This window comes from Haplochromis burtoni, unplaced genomic scaffold (assembly GCF_018398535.1).
Source record: "Haplochromis burtoni strain Fernald_Lab_line unplaced genomic scaffold, NCSU_Asbu1 Contig_228, whole genome shotgun sequence".
In the NCBI taxonomy this organism is placed as follows: domain Eukaryota; kingdom Metazoa; phylum Chordata; class Actinopteri; order Cichliformes; family Cichlidae; genus Haplochromis; species Haplochromis burtoni.
In genome coordinates, this window is record NW_024582589.1 from 171,825 (window position 1) to 193,939 (window position 22,115).

Genomic DNA, 22,115 nt, shown 5'->3' on the forward strand with positions numbered 1-22,115 from the left:
TACACAGAAAGTGTGCTTCGGATGAAGCACGTGAAGATTATACTATGAAAGAAGAATGTATTTAAAAGTTGTTAATTAAATTGCTAAGCAAATAAGCTACTCAGAAACACCACTGTGTTTGAGCAGGAACAGGAAGTGATACTCTACCGCAGAGCGAGCGAACACCAAGTGATTGTTGGTACTTGCTGGCTTGTGTAGCCACCAACACGGCCTCTAGCATCCTGGAGCACTTCTGTTGTGTTTTGGTGTGTGTACGTGCTTTGTCTCTAGGGGCCACTGTAAATATACTTTTATTTATTCACTCCACATAAAATGTAATAAATAAATTATAAAATACAAAAAACAACTAGTCACATTTCAACTTTTAACTATTTAAATTTTCAGCTTTTTCCTTTTAAACAAATTTAAAGTGAAACAACACAAAACACTACAAACTGCAACACAATTAAATATAAATTAAAATATGGAAAAAAGGGGAAAAAGAACGCCCAGATCTTTAATTAAGGGAAAAGTTGTCATTTAGAAATATTAATATCACACTCAGCTGACTGCGTTTTATCTTCCCATTGCACTGATGGGTGGACAGTTCTCAGGTGCCTGTGCAGGTTGTTTGTGGAGCCGGCTCTATATATAATTGTGTAGTGTCAACATACAAACCAATCAATTACATAACTTTCAAAAAAAAAAAACCATGAGTATGTGATATCCTTTTCTTGCAGACTCTACACTCTGCCTTTGTTTTGTCATAAGATTGAAAAGGTTCCAGACGTTGCTTCTTTTCTTGGTGTCACTCATTTTCTTTACTGTACCTTTCCAATGTGACGGTGTTGTCTCTTGTTGCTCCCGGCTCTCTTTCTTTCCCTCTCCCTCCTGCTCCTGTTGTGTGCTACTGCTGTTGCGAGTGTAACTACCGCCCCGCCCCCTCAGCTCAGTGCTGAGCAGAGGGGGCGGGGCGCAAACACAAGGGTGACTTGCAGCGTGAAGTGAAAAAAAGTGAAAGCGAGGGCAGGAGAAGGAAAAACCCCCACAGCTCCCAATAAGGAGCCGGCTTGCATCGTTCACTTCACAGATCCGGCTCTAAGAGCCATTTCGTTCGCGACCGACCCATCACTAATTCTGTGGGTAAACGGCTGCTGCACTGTTTGTACCGTCTCCAGATGTTTCAGTTAAAATGTGCTTCAGCTGTCAGGTCCATATCTGTGGTTTATCGTTGTCTCTGCATGAATCCTGTTCAGTTCTTATGTAGCACTTTACACAACGTGCCTCATTCACACTTCCCTTCTATCTAACATTCAAACTCTGATGGGAGAACCACTCGGAGTTCACATCTTGCCCATTTGGTGTGCAGACTGGAGCAGTTGAGGATTAAAGCACCAGCCGTCTGATTAGCAGCTGACCTGCTCTGGTCCTGAGCTCCAGCCTCCGTCGTGCTCTTGACCAGCTGTTTTAGTTCCTCTCGCTTTAAGCCAGATTTGTTTCTTATTGATTGTCTCTGGAAAACAGCGTTTAGTATGACCGTGCAGCACTGCGACCATTTTTGTCTGACAGAAAACAAACATTTTTAAACCAGTTACTGTTTTCATCATTATTATAAAATACAAAAATAGAGTTTGCTGTTTGGACCACTGATTAAAAAAATACTGAGTAACAAGTAAAACCTGAAGAATACCAAAGACTTCCTTTTTCACTGTTTGTAGAAACCTCGATGTTAGGTATGCTCAACAACTTTTCCATACTCTTTTCTTTTCGAGCCCTCGTGTGCATCCACATAGGTGTGGCTGATTTCTGTTTTGTTGTTTAGCCAGAAAGTTCCTCAGGATGCGAACAAGATCATCTTGTTCCTTAACTCAAAGACAAACAAAGAGCTAAAAAAAAGCCCTTTGTGGCAGTCTCTGAGTGCTGTGGTGAACTTTCTTTAAGGCGTACGTTTCATTTTTCTTCCTCTCTTCTTTCACAGACTCAAAGCTCTGGTGTCGACTGGAGGTCGGAGTGTCCAAGCAGCATGTGACTGGTAGGTTCAACTAAACGTGTATACAGCACATTTCCATCATGTGTACAGGACACATCACCAGGCAGTGAAATGTATCGTATACCGCCCTCTGCTGGACAAGTGTGTTAAAACTGTGTGTTAAATAATTGCAGGTCAACTGCAGCTGAGTGTAAATCAAACACTTTGTGGGAAAAAAGGACGATGCAGACACAGATCTGTGTTTTTGTCACAGCAGCTCACTCTGACAGCAACACTGGTTTCATCAGTGTCTGAACAACAACCCACTACCTGCAATAACTTTAAACTGGAAAGCGTTCTGTACTTAAATAAACCAGTTCACACTGTTACATGGGACACGTACAGCTATACTCTACAGTATGCAGTCAGAAATAACTCAGTACAAGTTGACCTCAAACATGAGTGTAACTTCATCTGTTTAAGTAGCTGGTTGGCTCAACAATATTAAAAAATATTTTATAGATTTTTGTTCAGTCAGGTTTGAATTTCATGTGACTGGTTTTAAATGTTTGTTGTATTAATGACAGACTGCATTTTGTATTCTAGCATATATATCTAAACTGAACTGAACTATTCATGAGTGAAGTACAAGAGCTGTAATATTCTTACTCTTTAGATTTGAAGCACTGGCACAAATGCGTCGTTCTGCCAGTCTGAAGCTAGTCCTCATTTCTTTACATTTTGCTTCCAAGGAGTCGTTTGTCATTTTACAAATTTGGTCTCCGGCTTTCTGACGGTCTTTCCAAGTTTGCCTTTGATTCTCTGATTTTCTCGCAGTATCTGAAGAGTATCAGGCAGCCGTGTCATTAACCATGAACCTGAGAGCTGCATCTGGCCCTTCAGCTGATCGCCTGCTGACTCATCAGTGGAAAGTGGCTGTCACAGGCTGTATCCCAATTCAGGGTCTGCAGCCTTAAAGTACGCAGCCTTAACGGTCCACAAGGGCCGCGTACTCAAAGACCGCTAAGGCCGGAAGTGCGAGGCTTGTGAAATGGGACGGTCTAGCCTTCGTTGCGCTGCCCAGGTTGCCTAGCAACCATGATACTAACAGCTGGAAACGTGTCATAATTGTTTGACAGAAATGAAGGAGAAAATCTTTTGTTCATTTGTTTGTTTCTACATGAGCTTTGATCATTCTCTGTAAGATTAAGCTCAGCTATTGAACGGCGTATATTTAAAGGCTTTAAAACCAAGTTAGTACAAACGTCACTAATGTCACATAACTTTGCCGACATGTGGCCAACAGTAATGTTTTAATGTTCTTCATTATTAAACATTTGCACATAAATAAGTGACATAATAGTCAGTACTTAAAGTTCACTCTTCGGCGCCCCTCATCCGCCATTTTTTTTCGGCAAAATTATCCACACCCACCGCCGCGCTATGCATTCTGGGATATGTTGGGCCACGAAGTCTACACTGCCACAGCCTTAAAATTCAGGGAAATGAAGGACACATTTCAGGGCCGCATTTCGAGCAGCCTTTGAATTGGGACAGCCTTCGTTGCGTTGCTGTGATGTAATCAGCCTTAAAATGCGGCCTTTAAGGCTGCAGACCCTGAGTTGGGATACAGCCACATAGTCTTTCTAAAGGCAAACAGACTAAACTGGGCTGATCACCAGCGGCAACAGCTCTGATGGAGTGATTAGTCCAAATGTGCTTCAACATTATTGACAATGAGCAGAACAAAAAGGCTGCCAGCATCCGAAAAAGAGCTTCTTATTCCTAAAGACAACTTAAAGAAAATACAGAGCAGGTCATCTGCTGATCGCAGGGTTGCTGGTTCGACGCCTGGCTCCCACCAGCCTGCGCTCCGAGTTTGAATGTGTGTGAATGTTAGAAAGCACTAAAAGCATAGAAGGAAGTGTTCGTGTGGACGTGGCATGTTGCATAAAGCACTATGTAAGAATCAGTCCTTTTACCATTTATTGACCTTCAAGCCTGTTAAACTGTACTCAGTTTTTATCTTATACACTGGATTTGCATTTATGTCTGTATTCTCACTTAAAGGATAGTGCCTTCCTAGTTTAAAATGCACCGTACTGTAGTGAAAGCTATGCTCCTGTATGTCTTTCTATTGTGTTTGACTTTGTGTTTTGTAGGTTTGGAGGGACGGTGTGCTCAGCTTGTTCGTATATTGTGAAATTGTTATTGTTATATTGTGAAACTGATTCATGTGGGATAAAAGTTGAGCAATGAATAAACAGTCATGATTAAAACAGTTGGATGTGCGTCAAACTGATGGTCTGATAAGATTTTAATAAGTCACAATCAGCTCTGACAGGATGTGATGTGTCACAGGCATTTATCATTTACTGCTGCACAGAGCTCATCTTCTCTTAATCCCTCTGAAGAAAACGGCAACGCTTTCTTTACAGATCATGAAAGTTTGCATAGAAGTGCAGATGACCAGAATCGTGCCCACTCAGCCATTGTTCACAGTGGGCATCGTGCGTCCTGCCACACACAGGAAGCATTTTCATTTCGACTTGAGAACGTGTCTGAAGTGGATGAGCGTCCGCTGCGTGGGACATATGAGAAAAGACATCCTGGTTGATGGCAGGAGATAATCTGAGAAACAAGAAGCCGAGGACGGCGCACTGTAGAATACAAAGCCCAAAGATGCACGAGCCACGTTAACACCTAAATGATTCGTGTGCAAAGACAGCCTCGACTCACTCGATTCTGCTTTTTCTCATTTTCATTTGATTGTCATTTCACCTCAACCGATCGCAGCAGATGGCCCCGCCCCTCCCTGAGCCTGGAGGTTTCTTCCTGTTTAAAGGGAGTTTTTCCTTCCCACTGTCGCCAAAGTGCTTGCTCACAGGGGGTCATATGATTGTTGTGGTTTCCTCTGGAGGGTCTTTTCCTTACAATATAAAGCACCTTGAGTGGGCTGTTGTTGTGATTTGGCGCTGTATGGAAATGAAACTGAGTATTGTCAGGGTGGTCAGTGCTCACGTTCTAACAGTCAGTGTTATCCTTGTGGGCCTAAAAACAAACACTGTTCTGGGCCTTTTAAGCTCTAGATGTGGAGGATAGTGTCCATATGAGGGTATTTGGCTGTTCCAATAATCTGAAGAAAATTAGTTTTCTTGAAAGCCAAAGAGTACATTCAGTCGAATACTGCTGTCCATGCTCCGGGCGAGAGCAGCATTGTGAGCCAATAAGCAGACGAGGGGGAGCGTTTTATGTCCCAGAGTCTCCAAACAGGAAATGTTCCACTTCGAAGTGAGCTGCAGGGCTCCGGCAGTAATCTGGCTGCACAGCTGAAATAATCCACTGTCAGATATGTGCACTTACCCGTTTCTTCTTTCAAGGTTTCATGTGAAAGTAAATGTACGACATGTCACAGCAGCACGATGTGAGACGTTTCCATGTCACACACAGGCTGTTTTCACACGTGGACGACCCGTTCTTGGACGACCCGCTGCCGAGAGAGTACGTCCTCTACCTGCGACCCAGCGGGCCCCTTCAGAACCAGCTTTCCCATTTCTGGCAGCAGAGCCGGATCACCTGTGGCAAGAACAAAGCCCACAACATTTTCCCCCATATTACTCTCTGCCAGTTCTTCATGGTGAGTTATACTGGATTTAACTTTCATGGTTGAAATTCAACAGTTGTAGTCGTCGATATCTGGATAGATTATTTTCTTCTTTGTCCTTGTGCATAAAGTTATTTATCTGAATAGTTCAAGCTAAGCTTTGGCTTATCACTGAAACAGCATCAACAGTGTTAATAGGAAAATACATGTGAAGGTGCCATCAGAGCTCGTAGTGTCTGCTAACGACCAGCTGTCATAGGCTACGTTCACACTGCAGGCGAAAGCGCATCAAATCCGACTTTTTTGACCCTATGCGACCCGTATCCAATCATGTTGTGACAGTGTGAATGGCACAAATCCGTCTTTTACGTCACTGACACAAGACAGGCGCCAATCATCAGCACCGGAGAAATTGATAGACTGCTGCAACAACACCTACTAGCTCTGTAGCTATGGGCTAAAAATGTGGTCATAAATATTTTGTACTTGTAAATCAGTTTTGTATGTGTAAACAGAATTTGTGTGTGTGTGTAAAAAAAGATTTGTGTGTGGACTTAGCCAAAAAAAACCCTGCAAGTTACAAGTATGAATTTTGACCCTATTTTTCTTCCTTTCATCTGATTGGTCAATGTCATGTCAATCACAAATGTAACAATCCAATCAGAGAACAGATGGGTTGGCGCTTTTTTGAACTCTGGGCCCTATTTCAGGAAGCCGGTTTAGTGCAAACTCTGAGTAAGTATACCCTGAGTTAACGAAAACTCTGGGTTTTCGGTTTCACAAAGCGAGTTTAGATTAATTCTGAGTGAGTTACTATGACGACACACTCCGTGAAGCTAACCTGCCCCCTAGCAGGTTTACTTCAACTAACCCTGACCTTCTCCGCCTCTTTGTCGGAAACCTGACTGTAGGAAGTGTCAGACATGGCGTGCCCCTTCCTTGAAGAGCCAGTAGATGTTGAAGCCCAAATTCTCCGCAGAGCTCTCCGCCGGGAGAGAGTGATTAGAGCGCGTTCGGACATTTTATCATTTCCTGATGATTTTCTGTGTGAACGTTACCGTTTTTCAGCACAATCTATAATTTATTTGAATAACATCCTCAGGCCTAATATTGCTCATGTGACACATCGCGGACATCCTCTCAGTTCTGTACATATTATTTGTATTGCACTTCGGTTTTTTGCAAACGGGAGCTTTCTGTATAATATTGGTGACGCTGAGCACGTTTCCAAGGCTACCGTCTGTCGGGCAGTCAGGAATGTTACAGTTGCACTGAAACGTCTCCTGTACTCGTTTGTGGTGTTCCCCGGTCATAGACCCACAAGATTTATCAAAGAGGGATGCCACAAAATTGCAGGTAGCAGGATGAACAAAACTTAATTCATGATGTGGTGATACTTGAACTACTACTTAAATTTTACATTTATTTTCAGGGTTCCCAGGCGTGATTGGCTGTACAGATGGCACTCACATTCCAATCATTGCTCCTTCAGTAAATGAAGGAGACTATGTGAACAGGAAGTCTTTCCACAGCATTAATGTACAGGTACATAGTTCCCTGTAGCATTTCAAACTAACAAATTATTTCATTATAGTAATGGATGCTAATTTGTGTTCTCTGCACTGTGAAGATCATATGTGATGCTGCCAACATTATCACAAATGTGGAAGCCAACTGCTCAGCCTCTGTGAGTGGTGGTGGTGGAGGACCCCCACCTGTTTTTCGGGCCTCCGCTTTTTTTCTGTTGGCTATAACGGGTCACATTTGAGCATACAGAGTAAGCAAATATGTACTTGTAATGTGCTCAGATAATTTCAATAAGTGCTTACAGAAAGAAAATTAATGTAGCCTCTAACTGCAATTGATTTACATCGGACAAACAGACCAAGCACTATGGCTCATAATACAATTACACCTTACCTGTTTGGACTATATTTTTATATTTCATTTTTACTTGCTGCCAGGAACGTTTGGGGCCTGTTGGGTTGCACCTGCGCTCACATCACATCACAAAATAAAATGTATGAAATAAAAAATAAAATAAAATATAATAAAATAACGTGTTAAATGGGTGGAAATCCCTAGATCAATGTTTAAATTAACACTCACGCATTGACTCTGTCGGCTATGTTTTGCCATGCATGCTCCCTTTCTTTTGCAGCTGAGGCTGTGTTACTTTTTTTCCGCAAAATTTGCATGTTATCGGCATATGCTGCCATCAGAATTTCGGCCTCAAGCGCTGTAAAATACATTGACCGCGCCTTCTTTCCCTCCGTCTCCATGGTGACTCGCTTAATCTGTGCTCCACTAATCAGGGCTTTATGTATCCTCGTGCGCGCGCTTAACTTGGGGTTAAAGCAACTCCGCGTTGACTGAACTAATTGTTATCAGCCTTTCTGAAACCGAATATTCCGAGTTGGACAGTTCGGGGTTACTCAACCCTGAGTATCGTTTTTCACTCTGAGTTTTCTAAACCGGCTTCCTGAAATAGGGCCCAGGTCTTTGAAGGGTGATACAGTTTGAAGCTGGAGGATCTCTATATAAATATCTGATAGCAGCTAGGCAGTGTTGCCAACTTAGCGACTTTGTCGCTATATTTAGCGAGTTTTCAGACCCCCTTAGCGACTTTTTTTTCTAAAAAGCGACTAGCGACAAATCTGGCGACTTTTTCTGGTGTTATTGGAGACTTATTTATGACGACTTTTTGACGTGAAAGGGCGTGTTGCTCTTACTCTCAACAAGCAGCGGTGCTGCCGTGGGCACCTTCACCCGTGCTAAAGCGCTCACGGGCTGGAGGATAGTCCTCCCCCAGCTGCAGGAGATGTTCACACCTATGCGTCCAAACTGCAAATGAACCGCGCATGAGCGAAGCCGCTGCTCCCGCACTGACTGTAACGCAGTCAGTTCTTCTTTTACTGTTATGCTGTTTTGTGGATCACAAGGTTTAAAACTACTTATAAACACACACACACACACAAAGTAACTCCACCAGAGCGCCTATTTCGGGTCACTTTTGCCGGTCCAGGCCTGGATAAAGGAGCAGGGTTGGAATTGTGACATTAAAAAACAATGCTTGCTAAAAGAAATTTAATTTGTAGTTCTAAATAAATTCTAAATGCATTTAGGAAGTTTTTTGCTCACTTTGTCTCTTCCACAATGTTATGTCTCTCTCCAACAGCGTAGGTTACAATTATATTAGCATGACCAATTATGCAAATTAGGTGATGGCGTCATTTAGCGACTTCTAGCGACTTTTAGGACAGCCAATAGCGATTTTAGTTACTGAGGAGTTGGCAACACTGCAGCTAGGTCCCCTAACTTTCAGCAGCTGTTGAAAGGATAAAGTTGTGGTATATCAGTGGTTAGAAATACCATTATTACTTTAGGATTAGTTTAACACAAAGTCAGGGCTGACCCAGGACCATTGCTGTGAGTCACAGTGCGCAGCATAAAAGTCCTTTCACATCGGATGCAGGATGTGCTGCTAATGCTAACTGCTAACTAAAAGCAAAGGATCCAGAATTTGTTGCTGGCTGCTGGGCTCTGTGGGTTTTTGCAGCAGCTCTACCTGTACTAGATGCACCTGCTCCTTGTCTTTTCTATCTCTGACTTTATGTCCTCTACAAGAGTTTTGTTTTTTTGCTAGTTCTTCAAATGTTCAATAAAAACATGTATGCTAATTCATAACGAAGAAAGCTTTGTAATGAAGACTGTCATTTCCAAAACACTGCCCGCCCCCCCCCGCGGTCCGCAGCGCTGTTGAAAAGGCTGTGGAAGTCCCTGTATTAAACACGTAGACCTGTGACACAAAAATCACCAAACTCGGACGACCACAGACTGTTTTCCTTCGTGGTGATGAAGGAAAACGCTGGGTTGGCATGTAAAAGGGCATTTATTCCCTTCAAAGACCTGCAGTTCAAAAAAAGCGCCCCTCGACAGCCAAACCCATCTGTTCTCTGATTGGATTGTTACATTTGTGATTGACATGACATTGACCAATCAGATGAAAGGAAGAAAAATAGGGTCAAAATCCGTACTTGTAACTTGCAGGGTTTTTTTTTAAGTCCACACACAAATCTTTTTTACGCACATACAAATATTTTTTACCACATTGAGCCCATATGTAGCCGCCATTTTTACTTCTAAACAGAGCGCGTTGTGTGTGACGTCTTCTTTTGCACATGCGGCCGCTTTGAGGGCCGTGAACCGTTCACACAGAGCGCGTTTGCTGTCACATTTTATTTGTAGTGTGAACAACCAGACAAAAAAATCGATTTGATCAAAACATCGGAATTGAGCATAAAGACCTGCAGTGTGAACGTAGCCTTAGAGATGAGTAAGAACTGAATCATAAAAATAATTGAAGGATAAGCTTTATTTGTCAGTTGCAGTTGCCTGTATGGTCGACTGGGTCTGTCGACAATACAATATACAAACTTCCATTGGGGAGACAGGTCAGACGAGGCAGCAAAAAAAGGGATAGACAGTGAGATATGTAACATATAGGGGCAAAGTCAGGAGAAAAAAAGGGTTCTGCCCATGATGACTTCCAACCAGTGAGTCGTCATGAGGAGAAAACACAAAAACTCCATAGCATGTAAAAAAGCACAGATATGATGTACACAGTCGTCACGGACGCTGCGAGTCCTCGCGCCTCCAGCTGAGACGCTGTCTCCTTGGGGGAGGTAAGCATGGGAGGAGGCGTTGGATCCGGGGAAGGGAGTGTGGTGAGTGCATATCAGTGTGCATGTGTGCGTGTCGGGGTGTGTGTCCTGAGTTCAGCCGGAGAAAGTGTCCTTTAGCCTGTTGGGCTAAGATCAACAGTCCGCAGCCTACGCAGGTGGCCTTGAGTCAGTTCATTCTCGTTATCGTATCTCCCGGAAGAATGTTGTTGTTCTCCTCGGCGTCAACCTTCAAGCAGCTGGCGCTGTCGGGGGTGGGGGTATAGCCGCATTATAGATGTAGGTAACTGGTTTTAGGTCGAACTGCACCCATTTTACACTCGTTCTAATGTCCATCACTGGTCTCCAGGTGTATCTCTCTTTGACGAGCCGTGAGCTCCTCCGAGATCTTTCCCATATTTCGTTCAGTAAGGACAGTCTGAGCACTCACCGCTCTTCCCACAGTTTCCATCAGAGCGGCGAGCCTTGTGGGGTTTTGAACAGCAGTCACTGCTTTCTTCACTTTCCGGTAAGCCAGGGCCAAGCCAGCTCCAAACAGCAAGAGCCCTGTTATCATGGTCCGAATAAGTAGATGTCTTCAATGTCCTCGATAGACAGTCCGCCAGGCACACGACTCGCCACTTCTGCCACCCGTCCATCGTGTATCCAGCAGGGAACGTCCCTGGACACTCGGCTCTCCCGAACCCAGGCTTCTCGATCGAGAATAGAGTGTCAATTGCATTAAGGGACCAGTTGATCAAATCCATAGTTCTTCTTTAGTTTTAGAGAACAAGAGTGAGAAAGAGAGACTCTCTCAGGGTCTAGACAAGGACATAGAAGCAGCAGCAGGGAAGATAAGGGAAGGAGAGGGTGAAAGATGCGTCCGCCTCCTCCAAGAGCCAGAAGAGAGATCTTTGTACAAAATCTTTAAGATTGAAGACATTTCTGGTAAATACGAATATCTGAAATAGGGAGGAGGGACAATAAGACAAGTGAACTGAGTCAAGGCAAATACAATGGTGGGAAAACATCAAAGGAGGAAGTTAAAAAAGGAAAGTAATAAACCACAGGAAGCCACAAAAGAAGCTTTCAAAACAAGAGGAAATAGCGTAACATCCACACACATGAGAGTTTTGTGAACTTTACAAAAAAGCGAACTACACAAATGTGTAGCACTCTAAAACTGTATGTTGTCGTTCTGCATGTTTACATCTTCTTCACAGCAGATATTTCTTAATGAGCAGCATCATTGTTATATTCCAGAGACTCCACAGATGTGCATCAGTATGGCACCCAGCCCTCACTCTGACCATCTCTTCTTGCTTACACAGTGTGCAGACCACAAAGTAGAAGCTCTGTGCGAAGCCCTCCAGGCCAGCGTACAGCAGTGGCGGGGTCGGTTTCCCAGCCCGCTGCCTTTGGAGCTCTACACATCTTCTAACTTCATCGGTCTTTTCGTGGAGGAGCAGGTGGCCGATATCCTCAAGCTGTTTGCAGCTGACTTTGCCGCAGAGGCTGTCAGGAAGGCAGGTAAGAAGTACGAGCGTGAGGGATATCTGCACCCACAATACTTGCTGATATTAAAGACATGTATCTTCCTGTCAGTCTGTTCCATCTTTCACAGTGTGTCACCGTCTGTCAGCATCACTTCACTGTTGTCACAGAGTAATGCATGCTGACTGCCTTTGTGCTTGTTGTGAACAGCGTTCTTAACAGCTTATTGAAGGCCTCGCTCATTCTGTCACTCCGAGTACAGCGACGCGCCCACATCTTATCAGAGCAGATGCTCTGTTATATTTTGGTTGTTTAGCATTAAAGAAAAAAATAGACACAGGTTTCTTCAGATTGAAAGCAAAGCGCGCCTTTGTTCTGAAAGCAGTCCCTGTGTGACATGTCTCCTGTCCCTCTGTCTCTGTCAGAAGTCCACGTGGAGCCTCACAAGAAGCAGCTCCATGTAACTCTAGCCTACAACTTCCCCAGTGATCACCTCCCCTCACTAGAGAAGCTCGCTAAGGGCATTGAAGTGAAGCTGGGATGTGATTGGCTGGCTGTTCTGTTCTCCCGGGACATTCGTTTTGCTAACCACGAGGTAGCTGATATTCAGACTAAACCCCGCATGCTCCAGAACTGCACACACTGAGGACAGCTATTGAGTAGTGATGTCTGTATGTTCTGCTTGTCTGTGATTGGCCGATGCAGACCCTGAGGGTGATGTACCCCTACGTGCCACAGAACGACGATGAGCTGGAGCTGGTTCCCGGGGATTTCGTCTTTATGTCTCCCGTGGATCAGAACAGTACCAGCGAGGGCTGGGTGTACGGGACCTCGCTCGCCACCGGGCTGTCCGGCCTGCTGCCTGAGAACTATGTGAGCCTGGCGGATGAATCTGACACCTGGGTGTTTCATGCGTAAGTGTAGCACACGAGGAACGTTGCTGCTGAATATTTATGAGCGTGCACATTCACTGATGACTGTAGGCTTTGCACAGTGCGTCTGCAGCTAGCCCAAACCAAAGAATCTGTGCGTAACAAAACCACGGCGGACCCGTCCACATGTTCGTGCTTTTCAGCGTCTTACACACTTTATTGGCCACACACAGTTGCTGTTCACAAACTCGGCTGCAGCTTTACAGCTCACAGCTTGATATCCACATCGACTACAACAGCACTGACTCAGACAGAGCACAGATTTTAAGCATGATTGCAGATGCCGCCCAGGTGCATCCATCTCACCTGCAGCGGCATCGCAGACCACGCCCTGCCTCACTGTGTTTCGATATGGCAACGTTAACCTTACTTCTCAGGATCCAAAGAAACAATCAGAATATTTAAAGGTTCACATCACGCACGTCTCTCAGTTCAGTTCAATTCCATTTTATTTGCGTAGCACCAGATTTACAGTGACAGTGTTTTTCCACCAACCACAGCTCCCACTCGTTCTTCAGCTGTGAGGCCAGTGACAAGGGCAGTAAAGACAGAGGCCTGTTCGATGGACTGTTGGACAGCCGCCGTCCCGATAGCACAAGTCCTGGGGACACGCCGTCCCTTAGTCTCATCTGTCATCCAATGCAGGTACTCAACCTGTGAACTGCGCACTAAATGTTGCTGTTATCTGTCCAAATGTTCAAGCGCCCTGTTACTCGGATGTTCAGCAGGTTCTGCGGATCAGCGGGGGTCACTCTCGGCAACCCAAGCGGACTCTTTTCGTGTGCCGCCACGGTGAGAGGATGGATGTGGTCTTTGGCAAACACTGGCTCTCCCTCTGCTCAGATAGTAAAGGTGAGCACGTCCACACACCTTCATTACTGTCTTTGTGCGTCTCACGGTGAGGTTTGGACATGCAGCGGTACTTTTCTCCCCGCCTCTGCAGGTAGATACGTACGTTCCAACCTGAACATGCCTCCCAGTCTGCCTCTGTGGGGAGGACAGAGAGACTATGACATGGATGCTCCCATTACTGTGTTTGGATCCACCCAGGCCCGGCTTGTGGGTACGTGACTGGTGCAGATGTGAATGGTGTAAAGCACCTGCTGCTGATGAGCAGGCTGACATTTTTGTTTTTGCACTTGTGCTTTGCTTTCTTCTCCAGGTGAAGCCCTGTTAGAGAGCAACACAGCCATAGACTTTGTGTACTGCTCTCCCGCTCTGCGATGTGTTCAGACTGCACAGAACATCCTGAAAGGTAAAAACGGGTCTGGCCTGTGCACCAGCGGTCGCGCCGACACATCGAGATAGTGCGTTTCTTTTTTTTATCTACGACATTTGGTTTGTGCGAACAGGTTTACAGCAGGACAGCAAGCTGAAGGTGCGAGTGGAGCCGGGGCTTTTCGAATGGACCAAGTGGGTGTCTGGGAGCTCGATGCCTGCGTGGATACCTCCCACCGACCTGGCTGTTGCACACTTCAGTGTTGACACAACTTACAGGTGATGACTGCCGAGCAGCGGCTTTTGCTTGTGTGGGGACTTTGGATGCTAACTGTGCCGTGTTAGAGTTGCATATTTCACACCTCTAATACGGAGAGAAACTAAGACGTATCTATACAACTGTAAATATAAATCCACACAGAAAACAATGGTATGAATGCTGGTCATGTGATGATGGGAAGGTTGGTGGTTCGATCCCTGCCAGTCTGCATCCCTCTAATCTACAAATATACTAACGCCAAGTGTGAATGTGTTGTATGAAGCGAGAGAGAAGCTCTGTATCAGAGTCAGTCCATTTACCATGAACTGTATTTCACTCACAGTAGAGCGCAGAAAATATATCAGATGTTAGAAAAGAGAAAGGACCATTTGAAGAATAATATTAGCTCATATTTTATTTAATGGCAGCAACGTGTCCTGGCTGTAGCTGGGCAGCAACTCTTCTAACAGCAGTCCATAAATGTTTGGACGTGAGGAGAGCAGCTGCTGGACCTGTGGCCGAGGTTGTCCCGCTGTGGTCTCACAGAGGATCGTAGCTGCTCGACTCTCCTCGGTCATGTCGTCTTCTTTGTTTCATGATGTGGGTGGCTGTAGCTCAGGAGGTAGAGCAGGTTACCTACTGATCGGAAGGTTGGAGGTTCGATCCCAGGCTCCTCCAGTCTGCATGCCAAGTATCCTTGGGCAAGATACTAACCCCAAGTTGCTCTCCATGCATCCATCGGAGTATGAATGTGTATGAGTGTAGTTAGAAAGCACTCAGTAAGAGGTAGTGCTTGTGAGAATGGGTGTGACTGGGTGAATGTGGCGTGTTGTATAGAGCGCTTTGAGTACTCCGGGAGAGTAGAAAAGCGCTGTATAAGAATCAGTCCATTTACCATGTTCTCAATGTTTCCGCTGGTGGTCTGCAGGCCAGTTCAACACTCTTGTACTGTGAAGCCGCACTGTCGTAACTCTGTGTGGTTTCACAGAAATATGGACGGTTCTTCCCTGGAAAGGACACGGTCGGGATGGCAGCACATGTTGCTGTGTCGTTCCACCATCTCCTTCATCCCATCAGAGGTGGAGACTTTTGAACTACGTGATAACAAGCCAGCCGCTGCTCTTTAGTCCACAGGACGTTACAAATGTTTGATTTGTCTGATCACAGAGCAGTTTTCCATCTTCCGTCGGTCCATGTTGAATGAGCTTGGGTCCAGAGATGATGTGTGCGACACAGCTTTAACCTGCCTGCGTGGCACAGCGGGCTGTGTTCTGGAAGTGTTCTTGAACCCGTGCACAGAGTCGTGACTGTTTGCATTCGTGATATTCAGCCTTGTGCACAGCCGCTGCTCCAGATTCTCTGAATCTTTCTGTAGATGATATACAGTGGCTTGCAAAAGTATTGGGCCCCCTTGAACTTTCCCACATTTTGTCACATTACAGCCACAAACATGAACCTGCAACATGCACCTGTGTGTAATCTAATGTCAGTACAGATACAGCTGCTCTGTGACGGCCTCAGAGCTTGTCTGAGAGAACATGCCTTGAACATCCCACTGTTCAAGCCATCATTCAGAAATGGAAGGAGTATGGCACAACTGTAAACCTACAAGGCCGTCTTTTGGGATAAAATGAGCTAATATTTTCCATAAAATAGAAAATGTCTTAGTGTAAGCATTGGACTTCTGTTGTGATTAAAATACTGTACAGGATTAAGAGGTTTGCTAATCGTTGCATTCTGCTTTTACGGATTTTACACTGAGTCCCAACTTTTGGGGGGTTGAAGCAGGAGCAGCAGGGTTTGTAACACGCCAGCAGGAACCCTGTGTATGTCTGCCTGGCCTGCAGAGATCTCCTCTGTAGTCCTGATGGACTGAAGGATCCAGAGCGAGTCTTACTCCGTCTCCCAAACTGCAGTCCACGCCCACTCAAAGGCACAAAGAAGACACTTACCACTGCCTAACATGTTTCACTAATTATTTATCTCAATGCAGACCTCTGATCCCAGTCAGCAAGCTCACTGTGTCCGAGTCCTACGAGAACTACATGAGTCGGAGCTATCAAGTAACCAAAGACATCCTGTCAGACTGCAAAAACAGTGGTAAGAGACACACAGCAGAGCTGCTGCAGATGTGGAATGTTTAAAGATCAGCATGTTCATGTCTTTGTGCATCCCGCCTGGGTTTCCACTCTCCGTAGGAAACAACGTGCTGATTGTAGCCCACGCTTCTTCCTTAGAGGCCTGCACGCGCCAGCTGCAGGGCCGCAGCCCACAGAGCGCCAAGGACTTCATCCAAGTCGTCCGAAAGGTCCGCTCACACACCTCTTTTCATCTGGTGCATCTGTTTTATTGTCTTTGTTACATTCCACCTTTCTGCCCATCCGTCACTGCTTCCGTCTGGCTTCCCAGCCTCCTCTCATCCAGCCCATTTGTGCAAAAACAGGGGTGCGTTCACTGTATAGAGGGAAACACAGTCAAAGCTGTATTTCTTTGACGGGTTTTGGAGGATCAGACAATAACAAACTGTGAACGGGACATTTCTGAAATCATGTGATGAACAAACACGAGCCCTACTGTCTATCATGGTTTCAGTTTAAATAAGGAACATGTGCATTTACTCTTAATTGTTTTTAGTGCCCAGCTCGCTCATGCTCAGCTCTCTGACCCGACTTGAAAAGCAGGGAAGCGACTGGAAGCTCTCATGTGCACAGTTTCTACCATCATGTTTGTGGGTTCCTACCAGACTAAACTTCCTCTTTAGATAACGTTTGTTCTCTGGGTGGCTCATTGGGGGGAAATGAGTTGATGTGTCTCACGTCACTGAGGCTTTAGTGTTTATCCAGGGTGTTAATGTGAAACAGTCAAACCAAACATGGCTGCGGAAGATTGGAAATGCCCAAATGACAACAGATAACGCAAAGTCAAAAAGTGAAGTGCGTGCGTTCCCCTCTGGTTTTACTTTGGTTTCCCTTTTCAATTAAACGGAACAAAAAAGCAGTTTTATGTGTTTTTAGCAACGGTAAACTAAACGCTGCCGTAGCTTTGTGCCATCACAGTACAGGATCTGTCCACGCTGCAGTTCATGTTCCTGTTGATGTTCACTGAGGGTCATTAACTGCTTCTCATACTCACACTGACTGTGCTGCGCTCTGCTGGATGACACTGTGAAGTATAAAACAGCTGATGATGTCAAAAAATAGGAAATAAATAAATCAGTTTGCATTAAAGTGGAAACTTAAAAGGATCAAAAAATATTCTTTATAAATAATTAATGAAACAGTAATATGTGTTTTTGTTAAATACAAAGAAATGATACAAAGATTATTATCCTTGTATTTCCCACATTCACGTCACGTGCTCTGTTAGTGTGAGTACACATAAAACAAAGTCTTGTAACATAATATCTATGAAGTCGTGGCTTCCTTCCTGTTGGAGGTTAAATGAGGAGCGCTCAATTTGGAAACACGGGAAAATCCAGGAAACGATAATGAAAATGTTACAAAGTTTTTGTGTTGGACCGCCGTCATCTTTAATCTACTCTCCGAGTCACGTTTCCTTTGCTCTGCTTGCTCCTCAGATCCCTTACCTGGGCTTTTGCTCCTGCGAGGAGCAGGGGGACACGGGGGTGTGGCAGTTAGCGGACCCTCCCATCCTCCCCCTCACACATGGGCCAAACCACAGCTTTGACTGGAGGGAGACGCTCCTGCAAGAATGACGGCCTGAGCAGACCCTCTTAACCTGATGATGTACACACTCGGACTGCAGTGGCACCGCCGCCCCACCCCCGCCCTTCCTCCAAATACTGGAACTTTCAGCCCGTCAGCAGAGAGCGCCTCGGCTCTCTGCCCCAGGTGACAACGTTTGGCAGCGTGTGTTCGCTCAACATTAAGCACGCTCAGATGTCACCCACCCAGTCTCAGGAAACGCATCAGGATCATAAGACGGCGGTTCTCTATTAAAAATTACGTTTGATTGATTTTAGTGAAGACTCAGAATTTGATCTATTGAGTTGTGACGTTAGCACGCAGTAGCATTCTGGCTATAGGTGTAAATGTTTTTGCTCAAAGCGTGAAATTACAATCAGTTTTAAACACGCCGATGTTTTTGTAGTATTACATTTGGACAGGACAAAAGATTAGTTACAGTAGACTGACCACCTCCATTTACAGTAAGTCCAAAGATTTCCCCTTGAATGGGGCAAAGAAAGGCATCACATACTGTTTTATTCTAACTTTACAATAAACAACATCATTAAAAACATGGCTTTATGTAAACACATGTGAAGGATCCTGAACACTTTTTGTTCTGCAGTGGAGTTTCTCAAAATTTCATGAGACTGTGGGTTTGTAACCACAGAGCTCCCGATCAGAACAACAGCGTAGTGTTATTGGAGCTTTCATGGAGTTGGCGTCCCGTGTCCTGCCGCTGCCACGTCACCAGCTGAGGTAGAACGTTTACGCCACAGCTCGTAGTCTTCGTCACACCCTCCCGATGCCCCCGTACAATGCATCCCCCCACTGTCGTCTCCATATGTAGCACACTGAGGACAGCGGTGTCTCTGCAGCAACGTCACGACCTGCAATACCGACAATCACAAAGTAGCTTCTTAATTCTGGTCCAGCAGCAGTTTGTTGTTCAGACGCTCTCAGCGATCAGAAACGTCTTCCACTTTTATTTGTATTTATTTATAAGCCTTTATTGTTACAAGCAAAAATAATAAAAACAGGTATCATTTCTAACAGCATGCAAGAACTTATGCTCTGTATCTCAGGTGTTGACTACATTTAAGACACACACAGTGTGTGTGTGGTTTGAAAACTGTTCCACTGATTGACTGTGATGTTGCCCCTGTCTAAGATTAAACTGATGTACCAACTGCCATCAGCAGCTGTAGCAGAAACGACGTATTCACACATCTGCTCTTTTATCCCGCTGCGTTTGGGGAATCCTGGCTCATGCTGCCAATGCAAAATGAGTTCCCACTGCAATGTAATGCTGGCGTCTTCGTGCATACTAGCAAAGTAGTCTGCGTTGTTCCAAGTGCAGAGCAGCTTCCATTGCTAACACGAGAGCTAAGGCTGCGTTCACATACAGCATCATGGTGTTCATCACCAGCGCCACAGTTTGAAAAAAGGCTTCTCAGCGCTGATCATTTTAAAGGGTCGCTGTGTAGAAACGTGTGTGCGGAGAGTTCAGCTTAGACTCAACCAACGTTTAGAAGAACTGCTCCTTTAAAGAAGCAGTTTGGCACAGCTGGCAAGTGTAGCCGTTCCCTGCACTCCAGCTGCACGGCTGCCATGTCTGCTACAGACAACAGAGCTCCACTCACATCACAGGTAAAAGCAGCTGAAACCAGTACGGTGGATAAAGAGAATTCAAGACTAATAACAGCATTTGGTGATTTAATAACCTGTTATAAGCTTGACTTGTTCTAAACTGTTTCTGTTTTGTAAGCTGTATCACTTTCAGATTTTTAAACCGGGATAATCCCTGATTGACTAGCATTTCTGTCAAACTGTAAATTATGAAGAGCTAACAATGAATTTTGCTCTCAGAGTAAAGAAAGAAGCTGCAGGAACACATCTGCGTTGTAAAAACCGTATGACCAGTCTGCAATGAAACCTCTCAGTGAGAAGCATCAGTCAGGAGGAACACAGCAGCGGCGACACGACGCGATGCTCGAGTCAGTCCATGCAGTGAAAACCTCACATCAGACCCGCTAAGCACTTGTAGCATTGCTGAATTCAGTCACTGCACAGTGGTCACAGATGCAAATGTGTGAGGGAAGAGTCACTGCTCCCACACGAATGTGAAAGTTTCTTCCTGTTTAATAAATGTCCAACATTCAGGAGCAACATAAAGTCTTAAATCTGTGTTAAAAGTGACGAGGAAGAAGCCATGGTGTTCCTTTACTCTTTATTTATTGTCTGATTATATCACCAGATGTGTACAGCACTTAATTTAAAGAAATGTTGGCCTGTAATTTAAACTGTGCGTGTGTGTGTGTGTGTGGTGTGTGTCGTGTGTGGTGTGGTGTGCGTGGTGTGTGTGGCGTGTGTGTGCGAGTGGCGTGTGTGTGTGTGTGTCTGTGTGTGTGTGTCTCTGTCTCGTGCTGAAGGATAAAGAGCAGCTGTGCTTTTTAACGGCTGTAATATTTTCATAGTGATTCGTGTGTGAGCGTCAGCCTACAACTGAACGATGATCCTTTGTGTTTTGTTCTGATGGAAGCTGAAAGAGAAGCATAATTTTTCTCCATAACTGAAGTTTTGCTACATGTGTGCAAGTTATTGTCTGTTTGACTTGATTGATTTGATGCAGTTACTGTAAAGGAGAATGAGTCAAATAAAAATCAATACCTAATCGTTTTGTGAAGATTGATTGTTCATAACCAGCAAATCTGACTGAAGACTGCTGGCTCTTAAATCCGTTTAGGCTCGTATATATTGACACATTGGTGCCACTTTTGTTTTTTTCCTGTAATACTTATGTGATCAATAGAGGCTGCGAGAGAAAAAATGATGTCCAGCTCATGAATTTGCACAGTACTGTAATTATAGAAAAACAAGAAAATACTGTACATGCAGACCGTCCTGTACATTCGCCTCACAGTTAAAGTGTTGGTCACTCTGGGACTTTCCCTAAAATACCTTCATCAAAATCTTTATGGCCTCGTGCTCACTAAGGCCGGCGTTTTTTTCTTTCTTAGATTCAATTAAAGTCAATTTTATATAGCACCAACAACAGTCGCCTCAAGGTGCTTTATATTGTAAGGTGACCCTACAATAATACATACAGAGAAAAACCCAACAATCATATGACCCCCTATGAGCAAGCACTTTGGTGACAGTGGGAAGGAAAAACTCCCTTTTAACAGGAAGAAACCTCCAGCAGAACCAGGCTCAGGGAGGGGCGGGGCCATCTGCTGTGATTGGTTGGGGTGAGAGAAGGAAGACAAACTGGAAGCTGGTTCCACAGAAGAGGGGCCTGAAAACTGAAGGCTCTGCCTCCCATTCTACTTTTAAGATAAGATAGAACTTTATTAATCCCTCGGGTGGGTTCCTCTGGGAAATTCGGTTTCCAAAAGCACAGCACACGACAGGCCCTAGTCTCAGTTTACCAACATTTACTACACACACACACACACACACACACACACACACACACACACACACACACACACACAACACAAACATATAAAATATCAGTACGACAGGAATAAATAAATAAAATAAAAATACTGAATGCCTGTTCACAGTATGTGAAAACTGAAGGCTCTGCCTCCCATTCTACTTTTAAATACTCTAGGAACAACAAGTAGGCCTGCAGGTCGAGAGCGAAGTGCTCTAATAGGGTGATATGGTACTACAAGGTCATTAAGATAAGATGGGGCCTGATTATTTAAGACCTTGTATGTGAGGAGCAGGTCAGCATGTGTATGGAACATGTTCAATTCAAAGTGGATTTAACGGACCAAAAGGGATGTCCAAAAGACTCTGATTTTGTCAGCCTGGCTACAGTGCTGAAGAGAAACCTGGGGTTGTTCTTATTTTCTTCAATCAGTGATGAATAGTAAGATGTTCTGGCTTTGCGGAGGGCTTTCTTATAAAGCAACAAACTATTTCTCCAGGCTAAATGATGATCCTCTAAATTTGTGACACGCCATTTCCTCTCCAGCTTACGAGTCATCTGCTTTAGGCTACGTGTTTGAGAATTATACCACGGAGTCAGGTACTTCTGATTAGAGACCTTAGTTTTCACAGGAGCTACAGTATCCAGAGTCGTACGTAGTGAGGAGGTGAAATTATTAACAAGATAATCGACCTCTGTTGGAGCAGCGTTCAGATAGCTGCTCTGCTCTGTGTTGGTACAGGGCATTGGAGATGATAACAGTGGGTGGATTATATTCTTAAACTTAGTTACAGCTTTCAGAAAGACATCTACTTTGATAAAGTCTACTCTCCACCGCTGTGTAATCAATTATTGTAAAAGTAAATGTTTC

At 44.7% G+C, this 22,115-nt stretch overlaps 1 protein-coding gene across 2 annotated transcripts in view; it reads left to right on the plus strand.

The window, feature by feature from the left end:
• Window positions 1-19,978, plus strand: part of ubash3bb (ubiquitin associated and SH3 domain containing Bb) — a 68,380-nt gene extending 48,402 nt beyond the window's left edge. The window contains exons 2-14 of one of the 2 annotated variants that reach the window (XM_005937390.3): window positions 1,958-2,011; window positions 5,399-5,585; window positions 11,545-11,743; window positions 12,133-12,302; window positions 12,413-12,621; window positions 13,140-13,284; window positions 13,365-13,491; window positions 13,583-13,702; window positions 13,802-13,894; window positions 13,992-14,136; window positions 16,110-16,216; window positions 16,315-16,424; window positions 17,694-19,978. In XM_005937390.3, coding sequence (XP_005937452.1) covers window positions 1,958-2,011; window positions 5,399-5,585; window positions 11,545-11,743; window positions 12,133-12,302; window positions 12,413-12,621; window positions 13,140-13,284; window positions 13,365-13,491; window positions 13,583-13,702; window positions 13,802-13,894; window positions 13,992-14,136; window positions 16,110-16,216; window positions 16,315-16,424; window positions 17,694-17,831 — 1,804 coding nt within the window. In that variant the 3' untranslated portion in view covers window positions 17,832-19,978. The remainder of the gene's footprint in view (window positions 1-1,957; window positions 2,012-5,398; window positions 5,586-11,544; window positions 11,744-12,132; window positions 12,303-12,412; window positions 12,622-13,139; window positions 13,285-13,364; window positions 13,492-13,582; window positions 13,703-13,801; window positions 13,895-13,991; window positions 14,137-16,109; window positions 16,217-16,314; window positions 16,425-17,693) is intronic. The other variant, XM_005937391.3, reaches the window with a different exon arrangement.
• Window positions 19,979-22,115: the final 2,137 nt, after the last annotated feature.